This window comes from Malaya genurostris, chromosome 2, assembly GCF_030247185.1.
Source record: "Malaya genurostris strain Urasoe2022 chromosome 2, Malgen_1.1, whole genome shotgun sequence".
In the NCBI taxonomy this organism is placed as follows: Eukaryota; Metazoa; Arthropoda; class Insecta; order Diptera; family Culicidae; genus Malaya; species Malaya genurostris.
The window spans coordinates 201,409,599-201,435,009 of record NC_080571.1 but is presented as its reverse complement, the minus strand read 5'-3'; the positions used below and the strand labels follow the sequence as shown (position 1 = coordinate 201,435,009).

At 38.2% G+C, this 25,411-nt stretch overlaps 1 protein-coding gene across 3 annotated transcripts in view; it reads left to right on the top strand.

Annotated features, from left to right (window-relative positions):
• Positions 1-24,704, top strand: part of LOC131427060 (ras-GEF domain-containing family member 1B) — a 154,698-nt gene extending 129,994 nt beyond the window's left edge. For 2 of the 3 annotated variants that reach the window (XM_058589958.1, XM_058589957.1), the window contains exons 10-11: positions 5,648-5,811; positions 23,977-24,703. In XM_058589958.1, the coding sequence (XP_058445941.1) occupies positions 5,648-5,811; positions 23,977-24,047 (235 nt within the window). In that variant the 3' untranslated portion in view covers positions 24,048-24,703. Of the gene's footprint in view, positions 1-5,647; positions 5,812-23,976 lie in introns of all 3 variants that reach the window. The other variant, XM_058589959.1, reaches the window with a different exon arrangement.
• Positions 24,705-25,411: the final 707 nt, after the last annotated feature.

Sequence of the window (25,411 nt, the reverse complement as noted above, 5' to 3'; positions counted from 1 at the left end):
ACGAATCTTCGTACGTCGTCGCTACTTGTTGGCGTAGGGTAATTTTTTATTGCTTCGTATTTATTACTATCCGGTAGTATTCCTTTGTCTGTAATTTTGTGACCTAAATATGTTACTTCTGTATTAAAAAATTTACACTTATTGAGGTTTAATTTGAGATTGTACTTCCTAATGCGTTCAAAAACTTTCTCTAAATTCTGAAGGTGGTGTTGAATTGAACATCCAACTACTATAATATCATCTATATATACAAAAGCATGTTCAGGTGTTAATCCTGACATTGCGATTGTCATCATTCTTTGAAAACTGTTTGGGCTGATATTTAAACCAAACGGTAATCTTTTAAATTGAAAGTGACCGGATTGGGTTGAAAATGCTGTAAATTTCCTGGAGTTTACTTCTAAGGGTATTTGATGGAATCCTGACATTAAATCCAGAGTTGTAAAATATTTTGCTCTACCAAGCTGATCTAGGATAGCATCAATTCTTGGCAGTGGGAATTTATCGGCTAATATTTTTTTGTTAAGTTGCCGGAAATCAACTACTAATCTCCATTTTGTATTATTGTTTTCTGATTTTTTCGGGACTAGTAAAATTGGATTGTTATATGGTGATATGGATGGTTCGATAATATCATCTCTCAACATTTTGTTTACTTGTGTTGCAATTTCGTTGCTTTGTGAGTGAATCGTTTTGTAGTTGGGAATGTATACTGGGACTCTATCGCTCAGTTCAATATTTTGTGAATAAAAATTGTTTGACGAAACTGGTTCGTCTGGTAAGCAAAATATATCAGAATAGTTTGAAATTAATTTTTCCAGGCTGTTTTTAGCGTATATGGGTACATTGCTTAAATCGAGTTCAGTTAGGACTTTGTTTTTTCTAGTGTTATTTTTGTACATGTTGTTTTTCAAAATTGTGTACTTGCTTAAAGGTTCTAAAATTGGCTTGAATTCAGATTGGCTGACATTTATAGGTTTGTCAGTAGTATTCATAAATTTTACGAATTGTTTTTGTGGTGAAATAATTGCGCTTGCGCAAAATAACCCTTGTTTAATTTCCTGTGAGTGTAGTACCATGTCCTCACTGATTTTTAAATTTTGCATTATTCTGATAACTTCGCATCTTCCTGGTATAATGTAGTTTTTATCGATTGTATCTTGAATCGGTATTGCTATTGGAATATTGTTAATTGTAAAGTTTAATATCCAACATTCATAATCTATTAGGCATTTATGAGCCGATAGGAAATCTCTACCTAAGATGCCATCTGTAGAAATAGGAAAATTTGGGCTTACTAGGTGGAATCTATGTTTAATAGAAACTTCGTTGTTAAATATTAATTCTGTTTCTGTCGATGCGATGGTTTCTATCTCGCCATCGGTAATTCCGGTAAGTTTAATTTTATTATTTATATTGATTGGTTGTTGCGGAGATATTTTGTTTGCTTTAAATACTGATATATCTGCACCTGAATCTATAATAAATGTGCATATTGAATTTGTCATTCTTATACCTACTTTGATAAAATTAGCGGCGTGTATATTCATGGTATACAAGGTCTTTCTTAAAAATTTTGGTTCGTTGGGTATTGGTTAATATTTTGTACTTGTTCGTACTGACTTGGTATTATATTTAATGTTTCATTTTGTGAGGCATTTTCCATCTGTTCCTCGTTGGTTAATAATATTCTGTTATTTCCGTTCCTTCGGAAATTTTCGTGGTATTGACCTTCTCTGCGGGGTCTTCCACGGTAATTTGTTGTATTCCGCATATTACCTTCATGCCGGAATTCTTGATTATTTGCATTAAAATTGTTATGGTTGAAATTATTATTAAAATTATTATGATTATAATTATTTCTATTATTATAAAATAATTGTTTTTGTGGATACCTATTGTATTGCACTGGATATCTGGGTGCATTATATTGTCTTGCCCCTCTATTAAAATTATTCACACGTTGTTGGTGCTGTTGAACAAAACGTGTGTGCATTATTTGGGAGTGGGTTATTTCATCTGTACCCAATTCTTGTGCTTTCTGGTTTGCTTCTCTAATGTTGCTGAAATTACCAGCTTTGAGAATTATTTTTAATTCGGTGTTGTTACACCCTTTTATTAGAGCGTTTACCCCTATCTTAGTGCTCATTGATTTTGCCACTGGTAGTGGGATATTTTGCTCGACATAGGTATTTTCGAGTTTTGTGCAGAGGGTTTCAATTTCATCGCAAAAACTATTTATTGAGTTTTTTTGCTTTAATGTGTTTATTTTTGCTATGATACTTTCGGGGGTGGTCGTGATTTTACACCTTTCCTCGACTAGTTGTATCAAATTATCGATTGTGTTGACTGTTTCAGGAATGCCTTGTCTGGCTTTTCCGGACAGTCTGGTTTTTAGAAATTTTATTGCCATGGCCATGTGGTCTGGCAGAACTAACTCATTCAGCAATCTAGCTGAGTCGATAAACGTGTATAAGTTCTCAGGAGAACCATCGTAAGGTTGTATAAGAGCCGTCGCCTGACGTAAGTCGAACGGGGTTGTTGTTTGGGTCATTGTGTCGTTTTTGGTTGCTTTAATACATGCGAGTTTAAATTTTATTATTTCGCAAATTTCGTCAGTCCACAGTCTCGTATTTTTTACTAAGTTGTGGAAAGTTTTGTCGTCGATAGTTTCTTGTTCTTTTGTAAAAAATTTTTCAAGGTCTGTTTTTAATTCTTGGCATCTATTCAATTTTTCGTCGAGTAATTTTTCTGATAGTTTCGTGTTTATCGACTTTTTTTACATAAATGTGGAGTTTTTCTAGCTCCTTATAATTTTGCATTTCATTTTTGCTTGGATATATATAACGTTTATATAAAAATTTATCGTATTTTAAGTGGACATTATATTATTTTTATCGCTAAAAAAAACTTTTTTTTTTTTTTTTTTTAAAGAAAAAGTCATTCTTTTCGCAATTATAAGATATAGTGTGTAGTCTTCTGGACATGAATATACATGCATAACCACATTTGTGTTTTTCAGGAATCGCCTGTTTGCGTTTTTCCTCTACACGAATTTTAATTTCATTAAGTTTCTCTTTGACCGTTAAAGGCCATTTGTCGTTATAAGAATTTTCCATTGTCGCCTAAAAATGTTTGTGTACGTAGTCTAAATTTAAACGTTGGTCAGTTGTACCTGACGTGCGGCCTTGACTGCTATCTTTTCCGTATATTGTTTGTGTAATTTTAGTAGGCCTTTCAGTAGCAGATAGCCTATTACTATCCCTACCAACGCGCAGAGTGCGATGCCTTCCGTTTCCCTCGTCGGGGAGGCTATTGTGTTATTGATGGTTTCGTCTGACGAAAACCAACCCATAATCCTATTCACAAATGTTGTTTTTGTCTCAACTCGATATATTCCTAGCTAGTTGTCCCTAATTCCTAATTTAAGCACAGTACCTTAGTTTTACTCCCTTTTCGTCCTCATGTTGCCGGTACTCCTGTGTGAGCGTTGTCGTCGTCTCTTCGTGTTGTAGCGGATCCTTCCTTGGTGACACACGGTTTTGTTTTAATTCTGTTTGCACACAGAATTTCTCCGGTAGTTCATAGTTAGCGTCGCACGATGTTTTCTGGTTATTCACTGCTATCAAACGAGCACCAATTACCGAAAGTCGAACAAACTAACGATAATAACGATCGTCACTTGCATCTTTTCATCATTAAACACTCGTTTATCAGTTATTGCATTCTGTTGTATTTCTTGTATTCTGTTTAGCCACTTAAGCCAAATCGCACACTTCACCAAATCACCGATAATTGGAGCTTGTTGCCATCACTGTGGAATGTCAGGAACACTTTTTACAGGCTTGCAACTATTTCATAAGTTAATTTCTTTGAAGCAGTAGTAACTTCCTTTGAAAAAATATAGGCACTTTTGCACTGTTCCGAATTTTGAATCCTGATCATTGTTAGAGTTTATTTCTTCGAAATTTTTTTTTTTTTTTGCCTTATCACTTGCACTTATAAAACAGTCAATAGTACTTTAACTGAAACCGAATTGTTTCACAAGTTCAATTCCCGAGAATCGTTAAGAAATTCCATCACTTGCACGTATAAAACAGTCAATAGTACTTTAACTGAAACCGAATTGTTTCACAAGTTCAATTCCCGCGAATCATTAAGAAATTCTATCACTTGCACACCACGGAATCGCTGGTCGGAAAAACACACGGTCGCCATTTAATAATAAATACGCACGGTTTCAAACATAATCATAATCTGTCTTCTTTATTTAAATATCATCCTTTTATAGTCTATTCTCTCCTAACTTTGTTAAATTAAAATTTCCAGTATGGATTGCTATAAATCCGGGGGGGAGGAGTTAGAACGCGTAGCTTAAGTCTGATTTAACCAATGACGTGTCTCGGTCATTGTAATCTATTTGAGTAAGAGAGAGAGTGAGTAATGTTTCTAGACAAGTGTGTGAGTGTGATGCGGAGAGGGGAGGTTGAGAGTAGTCAGGTTTAACTCTCGTGAGTGTCGGTTCGAGTCAGTGTCTTTTCCTGGGTTACCGTTATTCTAGGTCATGCCATATGGCACTGTTTGAGAGAGGTGTAGAGGTGTGGAAAGTGGAGAAGCGGGGAAATGACATAACTGAATTGTTTTTAGTTGATATTTGATGCTCAAGTTTCCGTGTTTACGTTTGTTGTATAAATGCGATATTTTTCGTTGGGTTGAAGTAAGTGCTGACAATTTAATTGTCTTATGTAGGTGAAGTTTATATTTCAAGTGGGTTTCTGGGCTTCGTGACTTGGTGTCAAATGGAAATTTGTCGAGTACGTGTTTTATGGAAATTTGTCAAGTGCGTGTGGTCTGAAGTGTGGGAAAGATTTAATGTTGCATGGTCTGGGATGTGTGAAAGATTTAATGTTACATGGTCATATTACACCATGTTGATTGTTTACAAAGTACAGTCGATTTGCGGAATGTCAAAAATCATACGTGAAGCTGACAAAATTCCAGACACTTGAGCGCCAAGAACTTCCAAATCCGTCCACCAGGAGCGCCACAATATGAGCAAAAATTTGTTCCAATTCTATATGAAGCAAGCTTTAATTGGAAGACATTGGTAGGAGACAACTTCCAGTTTTTCTATCTTTTTATCCTTATCAATCCTTTGCAACACTCTACTTTCACCCTGTTGTCTTTATTTAGTATTTATTTGATTGCCCAACCCTTTCAAGTGTGACCTTTTCTATTGTTGAGATTTTTTGTCGAACACAATAGAATGACGGGAAAATGCTAGACACCAAGGCTGTACAGTTTTAAAAACAAAATCACAAATATTTACACTGCCAGCAAATATGTCTGTTGCGAGAAAAGTTTCATTTTAGTGAACTGCAAAATTTTCTATTCCGGAATTATTTCGGTTACAGAGTAAATATCAGCAAAAACGTAGTTTGTGAAACGCAAAAAAAATATTTCCAGGACGACGTGATTCGCGATTCAAAATACTGTTACATGTATCCAGTTATGCATTCGCGTAATTTGAACCCAAATCCATTTTTGTTTTTATCCATATCGACTGCGACGGAACCGACGCTGTACCAAGCCCATGACAGCAGACTGCTCGAGTATTTTTACCTCATCACTTCCTTTTCACTTGCAGGCTTCCTAACGGACACATAAATATTGCAGCATTCGATCGGCTGGCCGCAATCACTGGTGCGTTCACGAGGCACATGTGCCAGGTCAATCAAACACTGCCGGATGTTGGCGAATTTGTACACCTCTGCCAGTACATGCAATCGTGCAAACTGCTAAACGAAACAGGTGAGTGGAAAACGCTACAGGATGGAACTGATGTCGCACATTTTCCCATCGTTATTTCCAAAGGTCACACTCGAAACGGGGTGGAGTCGTGACTGCGCGAAACACTCTTTTGCCGTTCTCGACGAAGGAAGTCTGTTTTCAAAAATATTATTTTCATCCAAAACTTTTTGTATTTACAAAGAGTTCCTCGATTTACTCTCTCGTGACGAATACGATGTTATTAGAAATCATAAAAGTAAAAGTGTGAATAGTGCACCGCTAGGGGGATCGAACAAGGTTTTCATCACGACCTTTGCCCGATTATATCCACTCATAATTTATGCCGTCTGTTTCATCGTCCACCACATGAACGCGCAAGCGAGGTGTATTCAATGAAATTTTAATTGCACTTTGAACTTGAGTAAATAGCTTGCAGCATCACTCCAGAGCGACAGCCGTGAATCTTGAGCATGAACGCATCTTTCCGTGTTTTTTTTTCACGACCATGGGGAGTATGCCCAACGCAAAAAAAAAGTGAGAAAAACGTGTGATCCACGAAACTCGTTTCTGCCATTATTGCACCGTAATGGTGGGTGGTGTTGCTTTGAAACCTTCCCGCTGCTGCAAACGGACGAATCCTTTGAGCCACATCAGCCATTGTGCATTACCGTTTCCTGGTACATTGTTTTCGAAAATAGGTTTCAAATTTTTTATCTACTCTCAACAGCCATCGGAAAACGAATTATGTAGAACTGAACGTCGATGCGATTTGGCACAGGAAAAAGCTGTTTCCGCGGGTAACCAGTTTTTGTTCCATTAAAAGGAATGAAGGGATTTAATAAAAAAAACGCATAGTGGTCCACTTGATGAACATTACTGATTCATTTTTTTTTTTTTTTCAATAGTATAATATATATTTTCAGGCACACTGCTTAAGCTCTAAGATGCCAAGGGTATTTCCTAATCTTAATTAACGACTAACTTAAAACTAGAATAGTATCATTAGATTATGTCGTCTAGAATTTTTGGAAAAAGCTTTTAGCTGGCGTTCGGCAGTGGTCGGTGAATTGAATATTGCATGACTTCCAGTTGGTGCTATCTATGGCCGCTTCCTTTCAGTTCGTGTGGGTCCGCGGGAAACACCCCCAGGCTACGAAGGCCCGGCGGGTGGCCCGCATGCTGGTCATCGACTGGAGCGTAGGACCGTAGGCGGTGATGGTGATGTTACGAAGAGATGAAAAAATAAAAGAAGTAAATATTGTGGAAACCGAGGTAAATAGGGGGTATGGAAACAAAATGTCTGAAAACTACAGAGATCTAATGGCAACTACATCGAGATGGTGAAGAGACGGGGGAAGGGGGAACGAAAAGTTAGTGACAAAAAAAGATCTTGTTAGTTCCAATGAAGATGGTGGACAGGGACGGTGATCGAGAGAATCGGGCGGATGTTAGTGTCGAATCTGTAGGTGGAGATTATACTTTCTGAGCGAGGTATAACAGATTACACTTGGATATTAATGTGTTTGAGGTACTGGTATATAAGAAGCATATAAGAGATATCCCGACTAGCCAACACATCTCGGACCGGAACTTCAGGTGGTCTACCTCGGGCCCTTAGGGAGTCCTTTAATAAAGACCTGGCGTCACGATACTCCGTACACGTCCATACGACATGCTCGATGTCCTGATAACCGTCACCACAAGCGCAGAGACCGCTCTCCACGACTCCAATACGCCGGAGGTGCGCGTTGAAGGTGTAATGGTTTGACATGAGCCGAGACATCACACGAATGAAGTCACGACTCACGTTCATCCCCCTGAACCAAGGTTTCGTCGATACCCTAGGGATAATGGAATGCAGCCATCGTCCCAGTTCGCCATTGCTCCATGAAGTTTGCCAACTTTCGAGAGTTTTCTGACGAGAGATACTGAAAAATTCATTGAAGCAGATTGGTCTTTCATAAATATCACCTTCTAATGCGCCCACCTTAGCCAATGAGTCTGCCTTTTCATTGCCCGGAATGGAACAATGCGAAGGGACCCAGACTAACGATATTAAATAAGACCGTTCAGATAAAGTTCTCAAATGTTCCCGTATTTTCCCCAGGAAATATGGGGGATACTTTCCTGACTTCATTGCCCGGAGAGCTTCTATTGAGCTTAGACTGTCCGTGACAATGAAGTAATGGTCTTTGGGCAAGGTTTCAATGATCTCGAGGGTGTACTGAATAGCAGCTAATTCTGCGACGTAGACTGAAGCCGGATCACTGAGTTTGTACGAAGCGGTGATGTTCTGATTGAAGATTCCGAAGCCTGTGGACCTGTTGATGTTTGATCCGTCAGTGTAAAACATCTTTTCACAGTTGACTGTTCTAAATTTATTATAAAAAATATTTGGGGCCACTTGAGGGCGCACGTGGTCCGGAATTCCACGAATTTCTTCTCTCATGGATGTGTCGAAAAACACAGAAGAATTAGTAGTATCCAAGATATGAGCACGGTTGGAAACAAACGAAGAAGGATTAATATTCTGAGCCATGTAATCAAAATACAAGGACATAAAACGGGTCTGAGAATTGAGCTCGACAAGCCTTTCGAAGTTTTCAATCACCATCGGATTTAAGATATCGCATCGGATTAGCAATCGATATGAGAGATCCCAGAATCGGTTTTTCAACGGTAAGACGCCCGCGAGCACTTCGAGACTCATCGTATGAGTCGACTGCATGCAACCTAAGGCAATACGCAAACAACGATACTGAATTCTTTCCAGTTTAATGAAATGGGTGTTCGCGGCAGATCGGAAGCAGAAGCATCCATATTCCATTACGGACAATATCGTTGTTTGGTACAGCCTGATCAGGTCTCCTGGGTTTGCACCCCACCAAGTTCCGGTTATTGTGCGAAGAAAATTGATTCTCTGCTGGCATTTTTGTTTCAGATATCTAATGTGACATCCCCAGGTGCCTTTGGAGTCGAACCAGACCCCGAGATATTTAAATGTGAAGACCTGAGCTATGGTTCCACCCCCTAGTTGAAGCTGTAGTTGTGCTGGTTGTCGCTTTCTTGAAAATACGACCAGCTCAGTTTTCTCCGTAGAGAACTCGATACCCATTTGAAGAGCCCATGTCGACAAGTTGTCGAGGGTATCTTGTAATGGTCCTTGGAGATCGGCAGCTTTGGGTCCTATAATGGACACAACGCTGTCGTCGGCAAGTTGTCTTAGCGTGCAAGATGTGTTGATACATTCATCAATGTTGTTTACGTAAAAGTTATATAAAAGGGGGCTTAAGCATGAGCCCTGAGGAAGACCCATGTAACTGAATCGTATTGTCGACAAATCACCATGTGCAAAATACATGTGTTTCTCGGACAATAGATTATGTAAAAAGGTATTCAAAACCGGCGAAAGACCATGCTGGTGCAGCTTCTTAGATAGGATATTTATAGAAACTGAATCAAAAGCCCCCTTGATATCTAGAAATACTGATGCCATTTGTTCTTTACGAGCAAATGCCATTTGAATTTCGGTTGAGAGCAACGCAAGACAATCGTTCGTTCCTTTACCCCTGCGGAAGCCGAATTGTGTATCTGAAAGTAAACCATTAGTCTCGACCCAATTGTCTAGACGGAAGAGAATCATTTTTTCGAACAACTTCCGGATACAGGAAAGCATAGCAATCGGCCGATACGAATTGTGATCGGAGGCTGGTTTCCCAGGTTTTTGAATGGCGATAACTCTCACTTGTCTCCAGTCGTGTGGAACAATATTACCCTCGAGGAACTTGTTAAACAAATTCAGCAAGCGCCTTTTGGCAGAGTCAGGAAGCTTTTTCAACAAGTTGAATTTAATTCTGTCTAACCCCGGGGCCTTATTGTTACACGACAAGAGCGCAAGTGAGAACTCTACCATCGAAAACGGTGTTTCGTTTGTATTCGAAGTCGCGGCGCGGGATATCTTCTGTTCCGGAACAGAATCAGGACATACTTTTTTAGCGAAATCGAATATCCAGCGGTTAGAATATTCCTCGCTTTCGTTCGTTGTGTTTTGGTTGCGCATTCGTCGGGCTGTGTTCCAAAGAGTGCTCATCGATGTTTCTTTTGTTAATCCGTCAACAAACCGTCGCCAGTAACCTAGTTTCTTTGCTTTAACTAAGTTCTTCATTTGCTTATCTAGCGCTGCGTAATTTCTATAATTATCAGGTGTTCCATATTTTCTGAACTTTTTGAATGCTAAAGATCTTTCCGCGTTCAGTGATGAGCACTCTTTGTCCCACCACGGGTTGGGAGGACGAATGTTAGTATTCGCGCCGGGTATACGTTTCGTCTGAGCTTGAATCGCAGTGTCGAGAATCAAGCCAGCCATAAACGTATACTCTTCCTCCGGAGGAAGTTCTTGTGTTGTTTCTAGTTTCTCAGATATCGATATTGCGTAGCATTTCCAATCAATATTTCGTGTGAGGTCATACAAAACATTGATTGTTTCCGATGGTCTTAATCCGCTGGCGATTGAAATTACGATAGGCAGATGATCGCTACCGTGGGGATCAGGGATTACCTTCCACGTGCAATCCAACCGTAGCGATGTCGAGCAGAGGGATAAGTCCAGCGCACTTGGTCTTGCTGGTGGTGCGGGAATTCGTGTCATTTCTCCCGTATTCAAGATTGTCATATTGAAGTTGTCGCAAATATCATGGATCATAGCTGATCTGTTATCATCATGAAGACAACCCCATCCCGTACCGTGAGAGTTAAAGTCTCCTAAAACTAACGTCGGTGCGGGAAGAAGTTGCATGATACTGCTGAGCCAGTGGTACCCAACTGAGGCTCTAGGGGGAATATAGATGGAAGCAATACAAAGGTCCTTGCCTTTAATTGTGACATGACATGCGGCAACTTCAATACCTGATATCGAGGGGAGGTTAATTCGAAAGAAGGAATAGCACTTTTTGATCCCCAAAAGTACTCCTCCGTAGGGATTATCTCGATCCAGGCGAATAATGTTAAAATCGTGGAAGTTTAGTGATACATCAGAAGTTAACCAAGTTTCGCACAATGCAAATGCGTCACATTTCAGATTATTTACTAAGTATTTAAAAGGATCTATTTTCGGGATGATACTTCTACAGTTCCACTGTAAAACAGTGATCGAATCCTTGACCTCGTTCGAAAAATTAGCCATCGAAGGAAACGATTGCTGAGAGGAGGGGCCATTTTGCAGTCAGCTGCATCAAAAACATTTTAACTTTTGGCAGGAAAGTCATCAAAATACCTTTTAGGGGGTCAGAAATGTTGAAGACGGAAAATATAAAGTCCACAATGTCACTGAATTTTACAAGTCCAGCACTTGATGTGTTTTCTGGTTCCTTGGGGACTTTCGGGGTTTTGGGTGTCCCCGGAAGTGTTGGATATTCTTTCTCCGATTTCAAGTCTCCGGAACTAGGAGCTTTTGGCTTCTTCTTTTCGTTTTTTTTACCAACACTTCCTTCTGCTGTTACTTTTGGAGGGCCTTCAAGAGATATCTTCGAACCCTTTCTAGGGAGTTTAGGAGATGATATATTTTTCCTCTTCCTAAAACTACGAGGGACAGTTGAAGATGTACCTTCTTGAGGATCGTCAGAGTCGCAATCGTCCGCAGACAAACAGGTGTAGGGGTTCTGTTCAGGTGGTGTGGCGATTTTCAGCATTTCTGCGAACGAGCGGTTTGATCGTTGCTTGAGAGATCGTTTCAAATGATCTCCACGCAATTTATACGCAGAACATGCTGTGAGGTCATGCGGGGCCGCCCCACAGTAAAGACACTTTTCAATGTCTCTGTCGCAAACGCCATCCGCATGACTCTCTCCACACTTCGAGCAGCGGGGCCGATTTCCACAATGGGAAGCTGTGTGTCCTAGTTGTTGACAACTAGTGCAATTCATTACCCGTGGTACGAAAAGTCGTACAGGTAGATGAACCCTGGCCAGGAGAACGAATTTCGGCAAAGCCGAGCCGGAGAAGGTCACCCGATACGAGTCCGAGTGGGGATAAGACTTTGTCCCATCCGCGGCGATCGATACTGAATGCAAACGTTTGCAGTCCAGTATCTTGACATTCTTAAGCAAGGGATCTTTAAAACATCCGACCCCATGTTTGAGAATGTCCTCGCATGTCAGACTTGGATCCGTGATCACTCCGTCTATCTCGACTTCGCGAGCTGGTATATAAACGCGGTAGTCCCGCGTAAAGTGATCGTTTCGAGCGATCTCATTAGCATGTTTCAGACTGGTCAACGAGACCCTGAGCTTATCGGGACGAATTTTTGAAATAAATTTCAATGTTGTATATTTCGACTCCAAGTCTTTAGATATTTTCAAAATATTAAGCGGTTTATTCTTCTCTTTGGTCCGAAAATAAACCACATAAAGGCCGGCCGAGGGTGAAGGCTCTTCGGGATACTGTTTAACCCGGTGAGTCTTACTATTTGGGGCAGATTTAAAATCTGTTTCCATTTTATCTTCGGGGGGCAGGGGAGAATTTAATGGACTTGCCATAGCGCGGTTGAGGTTCCGCGCAAATTATAGGGGGAGTCAAAATATAAGACGATAAAGGGACACGAAGGGAAAAAATATTATACTTAGCTAATGATCCGTAGCAACTCGGCCGCTGAGGCCAAGCGTTAGTTACAACATTACTGATTCATCTTTAATTTGCGTTTAGGTTTATGGAGTTTAAATAACAGATATTTGAAAAAAAAAACTATTTCATGTAGCGTTCGAATAAAAATTTAAAAAAGTAGTAACTGAATTTGTCTTTTTTTTGCGTGCATCAAGAACATGTGCTTTCTCAGATTCCATGTAAACTTTATGTTCACTTAACGCTTCTCGTATAAGATAGGTAGAGTTATGTGTGAAGAGTATGGTAGCTTTTTGCAAACATGATTTGATTCTCAACACTAGGGGAAGATAAAAAGCTTTTCACTAATAGTGCAGCCGGCAAACGTTGTGGTGCAGGTGCTCGATTTCATAGAAGGTAGAACCAGAACGTGAACTGGCGAAGATGAGCAAACTCATCTTTCGTTTGTTACATCATAGTGACGCTAAGCAACATATCGAAATGAGTAGAAACAGCTAGATACCACTGTGAATCTATTTGCGTCCTTAACCGAAGATTGGAGGCGGACATGGTTTGATGATTTAGACAACCGCCTTTCACACAAGCGATTCTCAACTCAATCATAAGATTTTTGCTTTCTTACTTTAAAGGGGATTGGGGAAACGAAAAGAAAGAACACGTACATTGGCGAGTTTTATTTGATTTTTCAGAAATCTAATTTATTCATAAACGGTCTGAGTTACCGGAAATAAAGGATGACATTTTATAAAATTATTATAATTATAAATCGTTTATTCAACCCCGGTTTTAGCCATAATAGGTAGTTCGCCGGGGAACAGAATTTATAGAAATAAAGTTTTTCGCACTACGCTGGATGAAAAGTGTTCCGCTGGTGGACCAAGCTCGCTTCAGGGAGCCCACACTCAAAAAGTTTTTTTCATCAGAAAAAAAAACTTTTGTTCAATCGCATTCTTTGTTTCCTTCAACCCAGGCCATGCGTTCATTGGCGTTCAAAGGCTACTGGCGATATTTTTCTTCCGCCTTTTGAGAACTTCATTTATTAGTGGTAATAGTCAGTTAGTCAGTAGAGTTTGGTCCTGATGCAGCCCGAGAGTGGAGTTTCTTTCGAATATACTAACTATTGTTGACCTTAACATGTCATATTGAAAGATGCTTGCGTCGAGCTTCGTTCGACAATTTTCTACACCTCGAGTCGCTGCACTCACTTTGAAAGGAAATTATTACACTTGAAATTCTGGTCCATTTATCGTTGACAGAAAAAGAAATTCAAAACGCTTCGCGAATTTAGCCCTTATATTATGCTCAATTTTGTTTATTTTTTGGTTTGGCAAAAGTTTAACATAATCTTTTTACCTTTTTTTATAAAAATAAAAAATAGGTATAGAATTCGCTCAAACTCGAAGAAAAAATTTACGAGTGTTACATAAAAATCGATTCAGCTCGACGAACTGAGCAAATGTCCGTGTAAGTATATGTGTGTGGGTCTGTATGTGTGTTGTCAACTAAGAGGTCGAGATCGCAGAGATGGCTCTACCGATTTTGATCAAACTAGTCGCAAATGAAAGGTCTCCCCGTCACCCAGAAAGCTATTGAATGGTTTTGAGATCGGATGTTTACTTTTTGAGTTATACGAAGTTTTATATCAAAATTTTCAGTTTTTTGACAGTATCTGTCACACTCGACCTTGAAAACAGAATATGTTTCCAGACGCAGATTCCGCCCGGTAATAGCTATCCAACAAGCCATAGATTGTTAAAATCCGTCAATTTTTAACGAAGATATCGACATTTTTGTGTAAGCGACTTTCCCCCTATTCCAACAATAAGAGTTTTTAGTGCTTGGAATGCTTGGAATGCTTGGAAGCAACGTAAAACACGATTTTCTATACTGTTACATACAATTGTTTCCAAGTACCAAAAAGACTGTGTACAGCATCCTTTTTCATGACATTTTACCTCGGACCGATTTTAGCACGGTTCGTTTTTGGCAACATAATCGTTCGAATATGACATATATAAATCAGATGATGGCATCGTTTTCGAGTTGAAAGCAATTCCATATTTATATTGTTTTAAACTACTTAGAGCAATAAATGCTGAAAGAACATAACACTCATATTCCATTCGAATCAGTTCGTCGAGATCAGCTAATGCGTGTGTGATAATAATTTCACTCGCAGTTCGTGCTCGCATCGCAAACGACACAGTCGAAAATTTCTTACGGTCGCGACGACAGAAACAAAGACAATACAGTTCAGTGAACAATAGAGTGTACGAAATGGGCAAATACGATTTAACAAAGCCTGAAACTTGGCCTACAAGGCCAAATTCAATTTGTATTGATTTCAAGCGCTGCAAGGTTAGACCTGTAGCAACCGAAATTGAAATCTTGCTTAAGGAACGAATGCATCTAAACGTTAATGATGTAAGTGAGATTCAATTCAACAAGGCGTCTAACTGTGTGTACATTATGTTTAAACGTGAAAAAGATGCAATTGCATTTGCTTCGATTAATAACTGGGTGCACAGTATTGATCATGACAATGTTAAATATAAAATCCCTGTGTACATGGTGGACAATGCCATAAAAGTACGCGTGCATGACCTTCCCCCGCAAACCAGCGAAGGGGTATGCTCGGGAATGTATGTCGAAGTACGGTTAAGTTCTTTCCATCGAAAAGGAAGTATGGCGGAATTTTTTCCCGGGTATCCTGAATGGCGTGCGAGTGGTACGTATGCAACTACGTAAAGCAATTCCATCTTACATCATTTGTGGTTAAGACGGGATACATCCGTGTAAAACGTTGATTACGTATGAAAATCAATTGGTTACATGTCAGTTTTGTGAACAACCTGCACACTACGGCAAACCTTGCACTGAAACTGCGAAAACAAACAAAACAAACAAAAACAAGGACAACCACCCAACAACGGAAACTAGTGAATGCAGTGCTCCTGTTTCAAAAGCACCTTCACCATCTAACCAACTATCAACTGCAATCAATGTACAAAGCGCATCTACAGCAACTGCAAATGAACCCAAAACTGCGATCAACAATGAAAACAAGGAAACGGAAACCACTCACAATTCCAACTATGTAGCAATGGATGATATCAGCAACGGACAAAATGACCTCCAATCTTCGCTAGAAGGAAATGGAAGCTCCTCTCCCCCTAGAAGAAGGGTGACAACGAGATCCAACAATATACAAATTATATTATGTAACAAAAACATGGGTAAATCGGCCACGTAAAGCTATACGCAAATTGGCCTTAATAAAAATTGTTATAAATAAAAAAAAATAATTTCACTCAATTTTTTTAGGAGATGACTCAACCGTTTTCTACAAACTCAGATCCATATGAAAAGTCGTATGCTTCCAAACAAGGTTCCTGAATTATGTTTGGTTCCAACCTCTGGTTCTGGAACTATAGGGTGATATGTGAAACGAAATTATAATTTTGCAACTCATTTTTCTCGTAAATGGCTGAACCGATCTAAGATTCAAATGAAATCTAAGAACCATCTAAGATTCAAGCGAAAAGTTTTAAGATCCTATAAAACATCTTGCTTTTCAGTTAGATCCAACTTACGGTTTATGGGATACATGATGATTATCATAAAAATGTCCATTTCACATAAATTATTGAGGCTAATCGGCTAATGATTTGAATAGTCGACAACAAAATTAACTTATTTCAGTTTTAGCGGTATTAAATTTTCGATCCGGAAGGCACCCAAAAATTTAACTCGCACTACAATTCCTCAAAGATGTCTACACTGATTATAAAACATTTCGAATCAAATGTGAACTATACAGCTCCTCAGGTGAATTTAACTGACTTCGGTTAAACCGACTTTCGAATTCCGGTTCCAGTATCGTTCCCCAAAGCTCAATCGTTTTTTTAAAAGAAGGCCAAATCAAGTTTAAAAAAAATCATATTAAAGGATTTATGGTCCCATACAAAATCAATTTCCGATTCTAGAATAACAGGGTGAGGAGTTTTTAAAATTCAAACCGATTTAGAAGATGACAATCCCGAAAAGCTGGACCTAAAACTATTGCAATTTATTCGTCATATGGCCATACGAATTGGGTTATGCTGGTTCTTGAATACCGGCTCTGGAAGTACCTTAAGGGGCGGGTAGGGTCTAACACTTTTGAAAAATCATTTATTATATTCTTTATATTTTCCTATAGTAAAACATTTGAAGAATTTTCTGTGAAATTTTCAAGCCTATTGGAACTACACTCTGGAAGTTATGGACCTTTATCTATGTCTATCTCATTGGGCGAAGAAGCAAGAGCTCGGCGCACAGGCCCAAGATTTCTACTTCGATTGACTTCAAAACTTGACAAAATATTCTTGAAATGTTTCATTATAATAAATTATAAAAGAAAAAATATGATTTTTCGAAAGTGTTAGGTCCTACGGGCTCCCTGGAGTAAGAAATTGTTTCCATTGATTTTATAGACAAAAAACTTTAAACGCGTTTTTTTCGAAAGCAGGTTCTGAAAGTCCGTGTCCATTGTCATTCAAAAACTACTGAACCAATTTTTTTCAAATTTTGCACACACTTTCTGCATATAAAAAACCAGACTCTAATGTTTTCCTTTTCGTTGTTTGTTACTTTGGGGAGATTTTACAGCTACAATATGGCGGATTTTTTTCGTGAAAAATCGCAGTTTTCACTTTGAACAACCACCAAAAATTAAAAAAAAAATTAAAAAATCAAACAGAAACGTTGGGGTCTAGAAAAACTTCTACTCTAACTATGCTGCGTTCATTTGTTCACTTCTGTTTAATCTGCACTGAGATACAGTGAACACCGCAAATCATGATTTCACCAACTTATTTTTCAATATTTTTCCACGAAAAAATTACAAAATGTTGAATGATGCTTTTTATCATGCAAAACATTTGAATTTAGTTTGTTTAAAGTTTAACGATAATTCTGGAAAAATGATGATGATTTTTTTCATCGTTTTTTGAAGTAGAGTTCTAGACAAAGAATGGGGAAAAGTGCATCTTGCATTGTTTTTGTTGTATCGTCGAGTTCTTTGCAAATACAATAGGCCGCCAATGCCATCACATCCAACAATTTGTTGAAAAATTGCAATGTTGTGTACGAAAAACGACCGATCATGATGACATAAAAAATGCAGTTTTAAAACTCTCCTATCAGCAGATTTAAATTTGAAAAATAGTTAAATAATTGCAAAACACTATCTAGGATTCTGAAGCTAATTTTAGGAATTATTTTTCAGCGTTTGAGCGTTGAGTAGAATAATTTCACCAGAATAATTTTTCTTAGAATTAAATGGTGTCGAATGCGTTCAAGACGAATTTATAATAATATTTATAGCAAAGAAATTATTGCAAACTTCCGCTTCCGTTAGTAAAAAGAGATTGCTGTTTGATGTCTGTTATTAGGTTGTTGTCAGAGTGGGCGCGGAACACGGACCGAAGCGAAGCGGTTCAATGCGATGTATTGTTTTCGCATCGCATTCACTCTGACAGGTTTGCTTTGATCGAATGTAACTAACTCACACGCGCGTCCAGACGCTTCCCGTGACGCTTTCACTCTGACAGCGACTTTAAGTAACGTTGAATAATGGCTCGTGACCATGTATTGTATGAAAACTAGACTTCATCACTCATTAATTTATATGACAAAGTATCAATGCAATGTAAACAATCAAATAAATAGGAGCGTAAATAATAAGTTTACTGGCACTCGTGTTATATGCGTTCTACTTTCATTCATCAACTGAGACGCAGATATGATGAATCTAGCAACCAATACTAACAGAGCACTCGCAAAATAAATACTCAGACGTATGTGTGTTTCAGTGCCATTTCCACAGGTCAAGTGTTCGTTTACACATTATGTTGCATATATGCAGTGAATGGGCAAAGAATGCTAATAATAGAAAAGAAAGAACGCAAAAGCAAGAACAAACACAAACGCGCGTTTGTATGTTTATGGATGAACACTTGTATATGTACGATGTGAACATAAATGGAGGTTAGAATGGAGAAATACAATAGACACATTTACAAAAATCATAAACATATATTATATCATATGTCTTCCTATACAAAATGTATGGGATCCAGCCAGATAGCATTAGTCAGACAGAAGGTAATGTTTCAAACCATCCGTTTTTCGTCCTTTTCGAGAAAAGTGTCTATATTGCAAATTGAATAGATAGCCAATAAAATTTTAGGAAGCTACCTGAAACCTCAAGTCGATAGATAAATTATAAATATGTAAAATTGATGGTAAAATACGAAAAAAGTCTGGCTGGACCCATCAGTCAGACGGAGGGTTAAACGCGTTTTTCTGAAAATCAACTTATCAAAGTCCGTGAACACGATCCTGCAAAATCGACTGAACGGATTCTTTTCAAACTTGGAACATACTTTCTTGATAAAAAATGTTTCCTCCTTCGTTTTAGAAATTTTTCCATTTTCATATTATTGCAGCTTTTCACCTCAAAATTGGCGGATAATTTATCGTAAGATCGCGAACTGTTAAAAATCTAAATAATAACTCGAGAACGACGGAGGGGGTGAATAACTTATTTTTCTATATTAATATACGGAAATTTACCTAATGTTCTTAAAATGATGCTTTATAATGTAGAAAAGTTTGCTTAAGCTGTTTCTCCGTAAAAAATCACAAAAAGTGTTTTTGATTCAAATTATCCTTACTCTCCCCTTAAACAATGGTGTTGTATGGTATAAAAATTATGACATATTCCAGTATAGCAAATTTGTTTTGCCTCTTTTATTCGTGAAGCCAAAAATATCCACATCGCTTCATTCGTACATATGCAACCCTATAATATTATTAATCAAATGGTTACTTTTACATACAAGAAAGACATTGCTATTGCTAAGAAATATTGTAGCTAACAATATCCGTAACATTTCTCTCACTTACTATGACTAGATATTTTACTCACAAAAAAGTTATAATCAAATTTTTGCATTCCTCGCTTTTAACAAAACACTAAAGTAAAAGCTCTCGTGGACAAACTATAAAATGTCATAGCTCAGCAGGTTAAGTGAAATAAAAATAATGTTCTAGTGTAAATGAAAGACTTAACATGAGATTGAATTATCGTAAAGGTTGATTAATTTCATTAATGAAAATTTCTTGTCGGAACATATGTACATAAGAGTGCAGTTTGGTCTGCTAGTAGCCGAAGAATGAATATCAACAGCCAATTGGTATTCAATATACTCAAGTGAACAGGGTGTGCAGCAGACGGAAAATGGCATCAACATTCATCGCACACAACCAAAGGTGACTATCTAGCGAACGAATAGATGTAACTTTCAGTATTGTCATCCACTCACTAATCAAACTACCTTCCTTGCTCCCAGCCCGTGATGGCATTTCGCCAGAGTGATACACGATGAGTAAGATTTATGTCTACACAGGGGATGCAAGAAACGAACATCACACAAAATAAAACGCACTTCTTCTCAGTGTCGAATAGACAGAATTTGAGTGTGTGCTTGTGGTTAAAGCAGCTGGTGCAAGTGAAACACATTCTCTTCGCATGAATCGCTTTCACGCTCTCTCGCCTAAATACACCCAAGTGACCACTGGTGCGTGCTAGTGAGCGAACACTTATGTGATTTAATTTTTAAATTTATAGAAGGTAACGATGGCATTGCTATGACAATCTTTTTCGCAGCAAGGAAAAACTAAATTTTAACGATAAATTGCGCTTTTTCTGAATATGCGTGCCCCAAGCTTCTCTTATGCGAACCGTACACCAGAGTCCTCACCGGCGTGCACACTTCGGAGAAAATATCTTCATCCACCTCAGAGAATTTCAAAGCTCTGCTCTAGCAATTTGGTGTGATCCAGCGCTAGAATTGAAAGAAAATAAACACGCGCTCTCATGATGCGTGCACACTTTATATAGCAGTGGTGTATATGTGTGAAAGAGAAGAGCTCTCGTTGATGTTGTCAGTGCGAGGGGAGACGGAGTCTCTTCGTCACACAGAGCAGATGGTCATCTCTGCTCCCAACCAGGGGTTGACTGAGCACAACGTGTTGGAGCATATATTTATAAAATCCGTTTTTTGCGATAGTTCATACTGCGCATAGTAGGATGACATCATTATGGCAAGCTATGATTGGCTATGTCAATTCAAATCAATTCTCAAATGGTATACTATTGAATTACTACGACGTTGCCTCATATGTTTAAGTTAAATGTTTCCGAATCGATTGGTAGTTAAATTATATAAATCCAGTAACAAATGACTGAGTTATAAGCGTTCAAAATTATAACAGAAAAGGGTTAAGTGGTTGGGGTTTCCTTTTATAATTGGCACCGGATCCGTACAGTGAAGAGTAAGGCATTTTTAATGCCTAAAATCAGGACTGTTTCGTTCCTTCGCAGTTCTGAAAATATGTTCGTGCCTACATTTTATTACTCTAACCTATTCTATCATGAAACGATTGAAACTCTCCATATGAAATGCTTAGCTTGTTGTAGTTATAAATAATTTATTCAAAATACTAAGTGTTCTACAAACGGCCTAGGCCTCTAAAGCTGAACACGATTGCCACATGTTTTACCAAGAACACAGACCAGTAACGCTAAATCCAATTAATCTCTTACGTAAACATGCCGCCACCCGGGGTCGACGCATCGACGCATAAATACAGTGCACTAACCCAGATTTGTACTTGGTCGCTAGGAAAATGTAGGTTCCTGTGATGTCATTACTGTTCTGAGCCCACTAGTTTCACACTGCGAACAGACAGCATCCGTTACCGGCGGCTTGATATTGCATCACACGTTTTCCAGCTGCTCTGCATCATATTCATGAGTAACGAAGCTCACTGTTGTTCTTCAAGCATTTGCATTGTTTTTGCTTGAAAAACAAGCTCGGGAAACAAACTATAGGTATCTACCTGTGTTTGCAAAGGTAGCTGAAATTTTTAAGCTGCCAAGCGGCTCTCGGAGTTTGCTACGTTTGATTCTGGTCCGTTTTTCCGTGTACCGTCGAAACTGTTTGGTCAGTTGCAGTAAAGCAAACAATAAACAAGAGACGTATCTAAAGCACTTCCTGTTTTCTGTTGGAGAAAATTTCCAATATCCGTACAGTATAGAATTGATAAATGGTAAACTTGTTTTGCTTTCAACACGATTCAGTGTGGAACTTAATTGGTCAGCACCAAAACAATAACTGTTTCGCTGTCGATTGTTATAAAGTCTCTTAAGTGAATAAATTTTCTCCATTTATTAAACAGCTGTTATCTTGACAAAAACGAAGATGAATCCGAGTCGTTATCAATGCTAAGACTGCAGGTTTCTAAAAAATGTTTTACTAAGTTTCTTATCAATCCCCGTCAATTCCATTCCGAATTCAGTTTGTGTTTTTTGATAAGGCTCAAATTATGCATAAACATTTTACATGATCAAGGACAATTTTGTATATTATTTTCATTACGACATAGAAGCAAATGCCAGATTCTCGTTTATTACTTTCTCTTTGAATTTTTGCGCATCATCAATTTTTAAAAGAAATTGTATTCGTGCTATAAATATAGAGTTTGATTTTAAATTTTTTAATTTTAATTTAGACCACAGCACATCATCCGAGATCTCGAATAAATCAGGTGGCCCACAAGGTAGTAACTTAGGCCCCCGGTTGTTCGTATTATTCTTCAATGATGTGGCGTTGCTTTTGGGAGCTGGATGTAAATTAGTCTACGCAGATGATTTAAAACTGTATCTCACTGTTCGTAGTGTAGATGATTGCCAGCGACTACAATGTCTGTTTACATTATTCACCGATTAGTGCAGGAAAAACAAACTCATCATAAGTGTAGCCAAGTGCCAAGCCATCACATTTCATAGGATTTCACCTCCAGTCATATTTGACTATAACATTGATGGTACAACTATTTCTAGAGTAGATCAAGTGTGTGATCTTGGTGTACAGTTGGATACTAAACTGACGTTCGATGCTCATCGATGCTCATCGTTCTCATCGTTTCGAAAGCAACACGTCAATTGGGTATCATCGCTAAGATTGCAAGGGACTTTAAAGATCCGCATTGTCTTGAGGCTTTGTATTGCTCACTCGTCCGCCCAATTCTCGAAAACGCGTCGGTAATCTGGAGTCCGCATCAAGTATCGTGGAGCCTTATAATTGAACGAGTGCAGAAACGACTTGTTCGTACGACATTACGAAATTTACCGTAGAGAGATCCAGTAAAATTGCCACCGTATTCAGATAGATGCCCGTTGTTGGGAATCGACTCGCTACAGCGACGTAGAAAAACTCAACAGGCGTTGATAATTGCTAAGTTGATCAACGGAGGGATTGATGCTCCTGAACTGCTTTATGACCTTAATTTTCGAATACCGAATAGATCACTGTGTAACACAAACCTGATTCAGTACTTATTCCATAGGACTGCATTTGGATACAACGAGCCAATTACTAAATGCATAAGAACGTCCATTCACACTAGCAATATGAGATTTTTTTCAACTTTAATAAAGTAAAAAAAATCATCTTTGTATATTAAAATATTTAAATAATGAACAAAAATCGTTGTTGGATTTTCAATTCAATAAAATAACTCTGAATAAGACTGTTAGTTTTTCGAATGGGCTGTTAAAATCGAAGCAAGTCTAGGTTGCCAGCAAATTTTCCAAAAGCCAAGAGCTATTCGTGTGCGGTACGAATGACTATTCAACACCGACTTCGCTTATTAGCTTAATATGTTATCCTTTCCCGAATTCCAAACAAATCTCTAGATACTCATCGAAATTTCCATACTAATTTGCATTATCCGATTTTTCCCTCAGGCCTTTCAGATATAACTGATTTTTTCAACTACCTCAGAACAAAATCAAGAAATAATTAGTAATCGATCGTCTGCCTGGATTTATTCCAAACTTCATCTTTCTAATTAAGTCAATCTCGAAAAGTTAACGTCGGCACGATAGAGAGCAGTAATTAAAATAAAGTTTGAAGTCATTAAATTAAATTTATTTGGCTATCCAATTTGTTGGAATGTTCTCAACAGCCAAGCGAGAATGTTTCATCGTATCAAGGCGATTAACTAAGAAACAAAATCAATCTACCGCATTGCAACTAACGCCAGGAAAAAAACGAAATGCGAAAATCAACTATTGATATAATTTTATCGTAGACACGACAATGAATTCAACAAAACTTTCAATTTGCTAATAGCATTCGACAAAGTAAAAACGGAATCTTTACCACAAGACCTTCCCCCGATGAACGATGCTCTTCTTTAACCTTCACCACTTCAATTCAACTTACGGACGCAGACCTGAATAAAAATAACTATAGATGGATAACAGTTAATAAAAATGCCATTCTGTACATTCATAATTCTGACGACGGGAAATATTAAATGCACTCCGGAACCGATTTTATGGGGCACGGCCCCCGGCAGTGAGCAGTAGAGTCCAGTCCAACATTTTTCTTGATCAAATTTTTCATCTTTCCTCTTTCGGTTTTCTCATTCTCTCTCTCTCTCTCTCTTCCACAGAACTCATGCTGGCATCATTCGATTGCGAGGAGCCTACGATAGCCGAGAAGGAACTGTACGATGTTTCATAGCATCATTGCCCATAGATTGGCAGTATTTCGATCGGGCCCATCAGGACCGGGGAAACTATTAGCATATATACGCAGATTGGAGGGCTGTTGTCCACCCATTCACAGTCTTTTTGCGGCAAAAGGGAAGCTGCTGGTGCTGCGGCTGATGGTATTCCAAGATTTTGCTTTTTCCTATGACCGGGACGGGACGGCTTCGGTAGCATCTGCTCGATAGACGGTGCACCAGTAGCGGGTCGGGCCGAACTGGTTAGAGCAACGAGTTTTAATATGCCAATATATAATCAGGACGAGACATGCACTCTCAGTAGCGAAGCAATTCTACACTAAAGTATGTGCAAACGAACAGAAATGAATAAATATTAGAAATATTTTGTGCTGCAATTAATTCAATGAAATGTATGTGATTAGCTTGTAACAATAATACAGCAAAAAAAAGTTTCCTGCTAGGTGATTTGATTCCTTTGAAATAGTACAGCTGATTCATTCTCTCAATTTATAACAAACTAAGTTTGGCTTCTGGAAGTCATTTGTGAATGTTGAGCATGAGCACGGATCTGCCGCAAAAAGTTCAAGTTGTGCAATCAAGAATCTCGGAAAACGAATTGTACCAAACCAAACGAATAATAAAGTGAGTAATTATGAAATTAATTGTAATAGTTTATAAGAGTGTTTTATTTCTTTGTATCCCAAAAATAATATTGTTTCAGAACGACGTCGACGAGGTTTGCAAGTTTATTTCTTACTAATCCGGTATTTCATTAGATATGAACATTTCAGCGAGCGAACTGGGAACTGCTCTTGCATTAATTCATTTCTAATTTGATATCGCTTTTCATACGCATACGAAAGTTTTATTTTTATTCTAAGTATTTTTCATAAACCCAAATTCTGAAGCACTCGCCCCATTTGTTTGAAAGTTTCGTAAATCTTAGACACGTTTGAAAGGTACCTTTAGGTTATTTGAAAAGTTCGCATTGCTCATGGCAAAAATCATAGTGTTCCAAAAGTAAAACCTTTCTTAATTCACCTAATGGTGTAATGATGCCTTTCTCATATAACTTATATTTTCAAAAATATCACTAGTAGATTCTGTGAAGAAATTTTTTTTTCAGTCTTGAACAAAATAAGAAACATTCTTTAGGTATAAAGTAACGTAACCTTTTCAATTTGTCAAGTTAATAAGAATTTTTCTTTATTTTGCATCGTCGCACTAAATGATTAAACACACTTTACCTTATAGTTCTGGAACCGGAAGTTTGAAATTAAACAGCAACCTATGAGACTATAGGAACTTTTATTTGAACCTGTTTGTGAGAAATCGATCAAATAATCTCTGAGAAAATTGAGTGAGTCTCGTTTTAAAC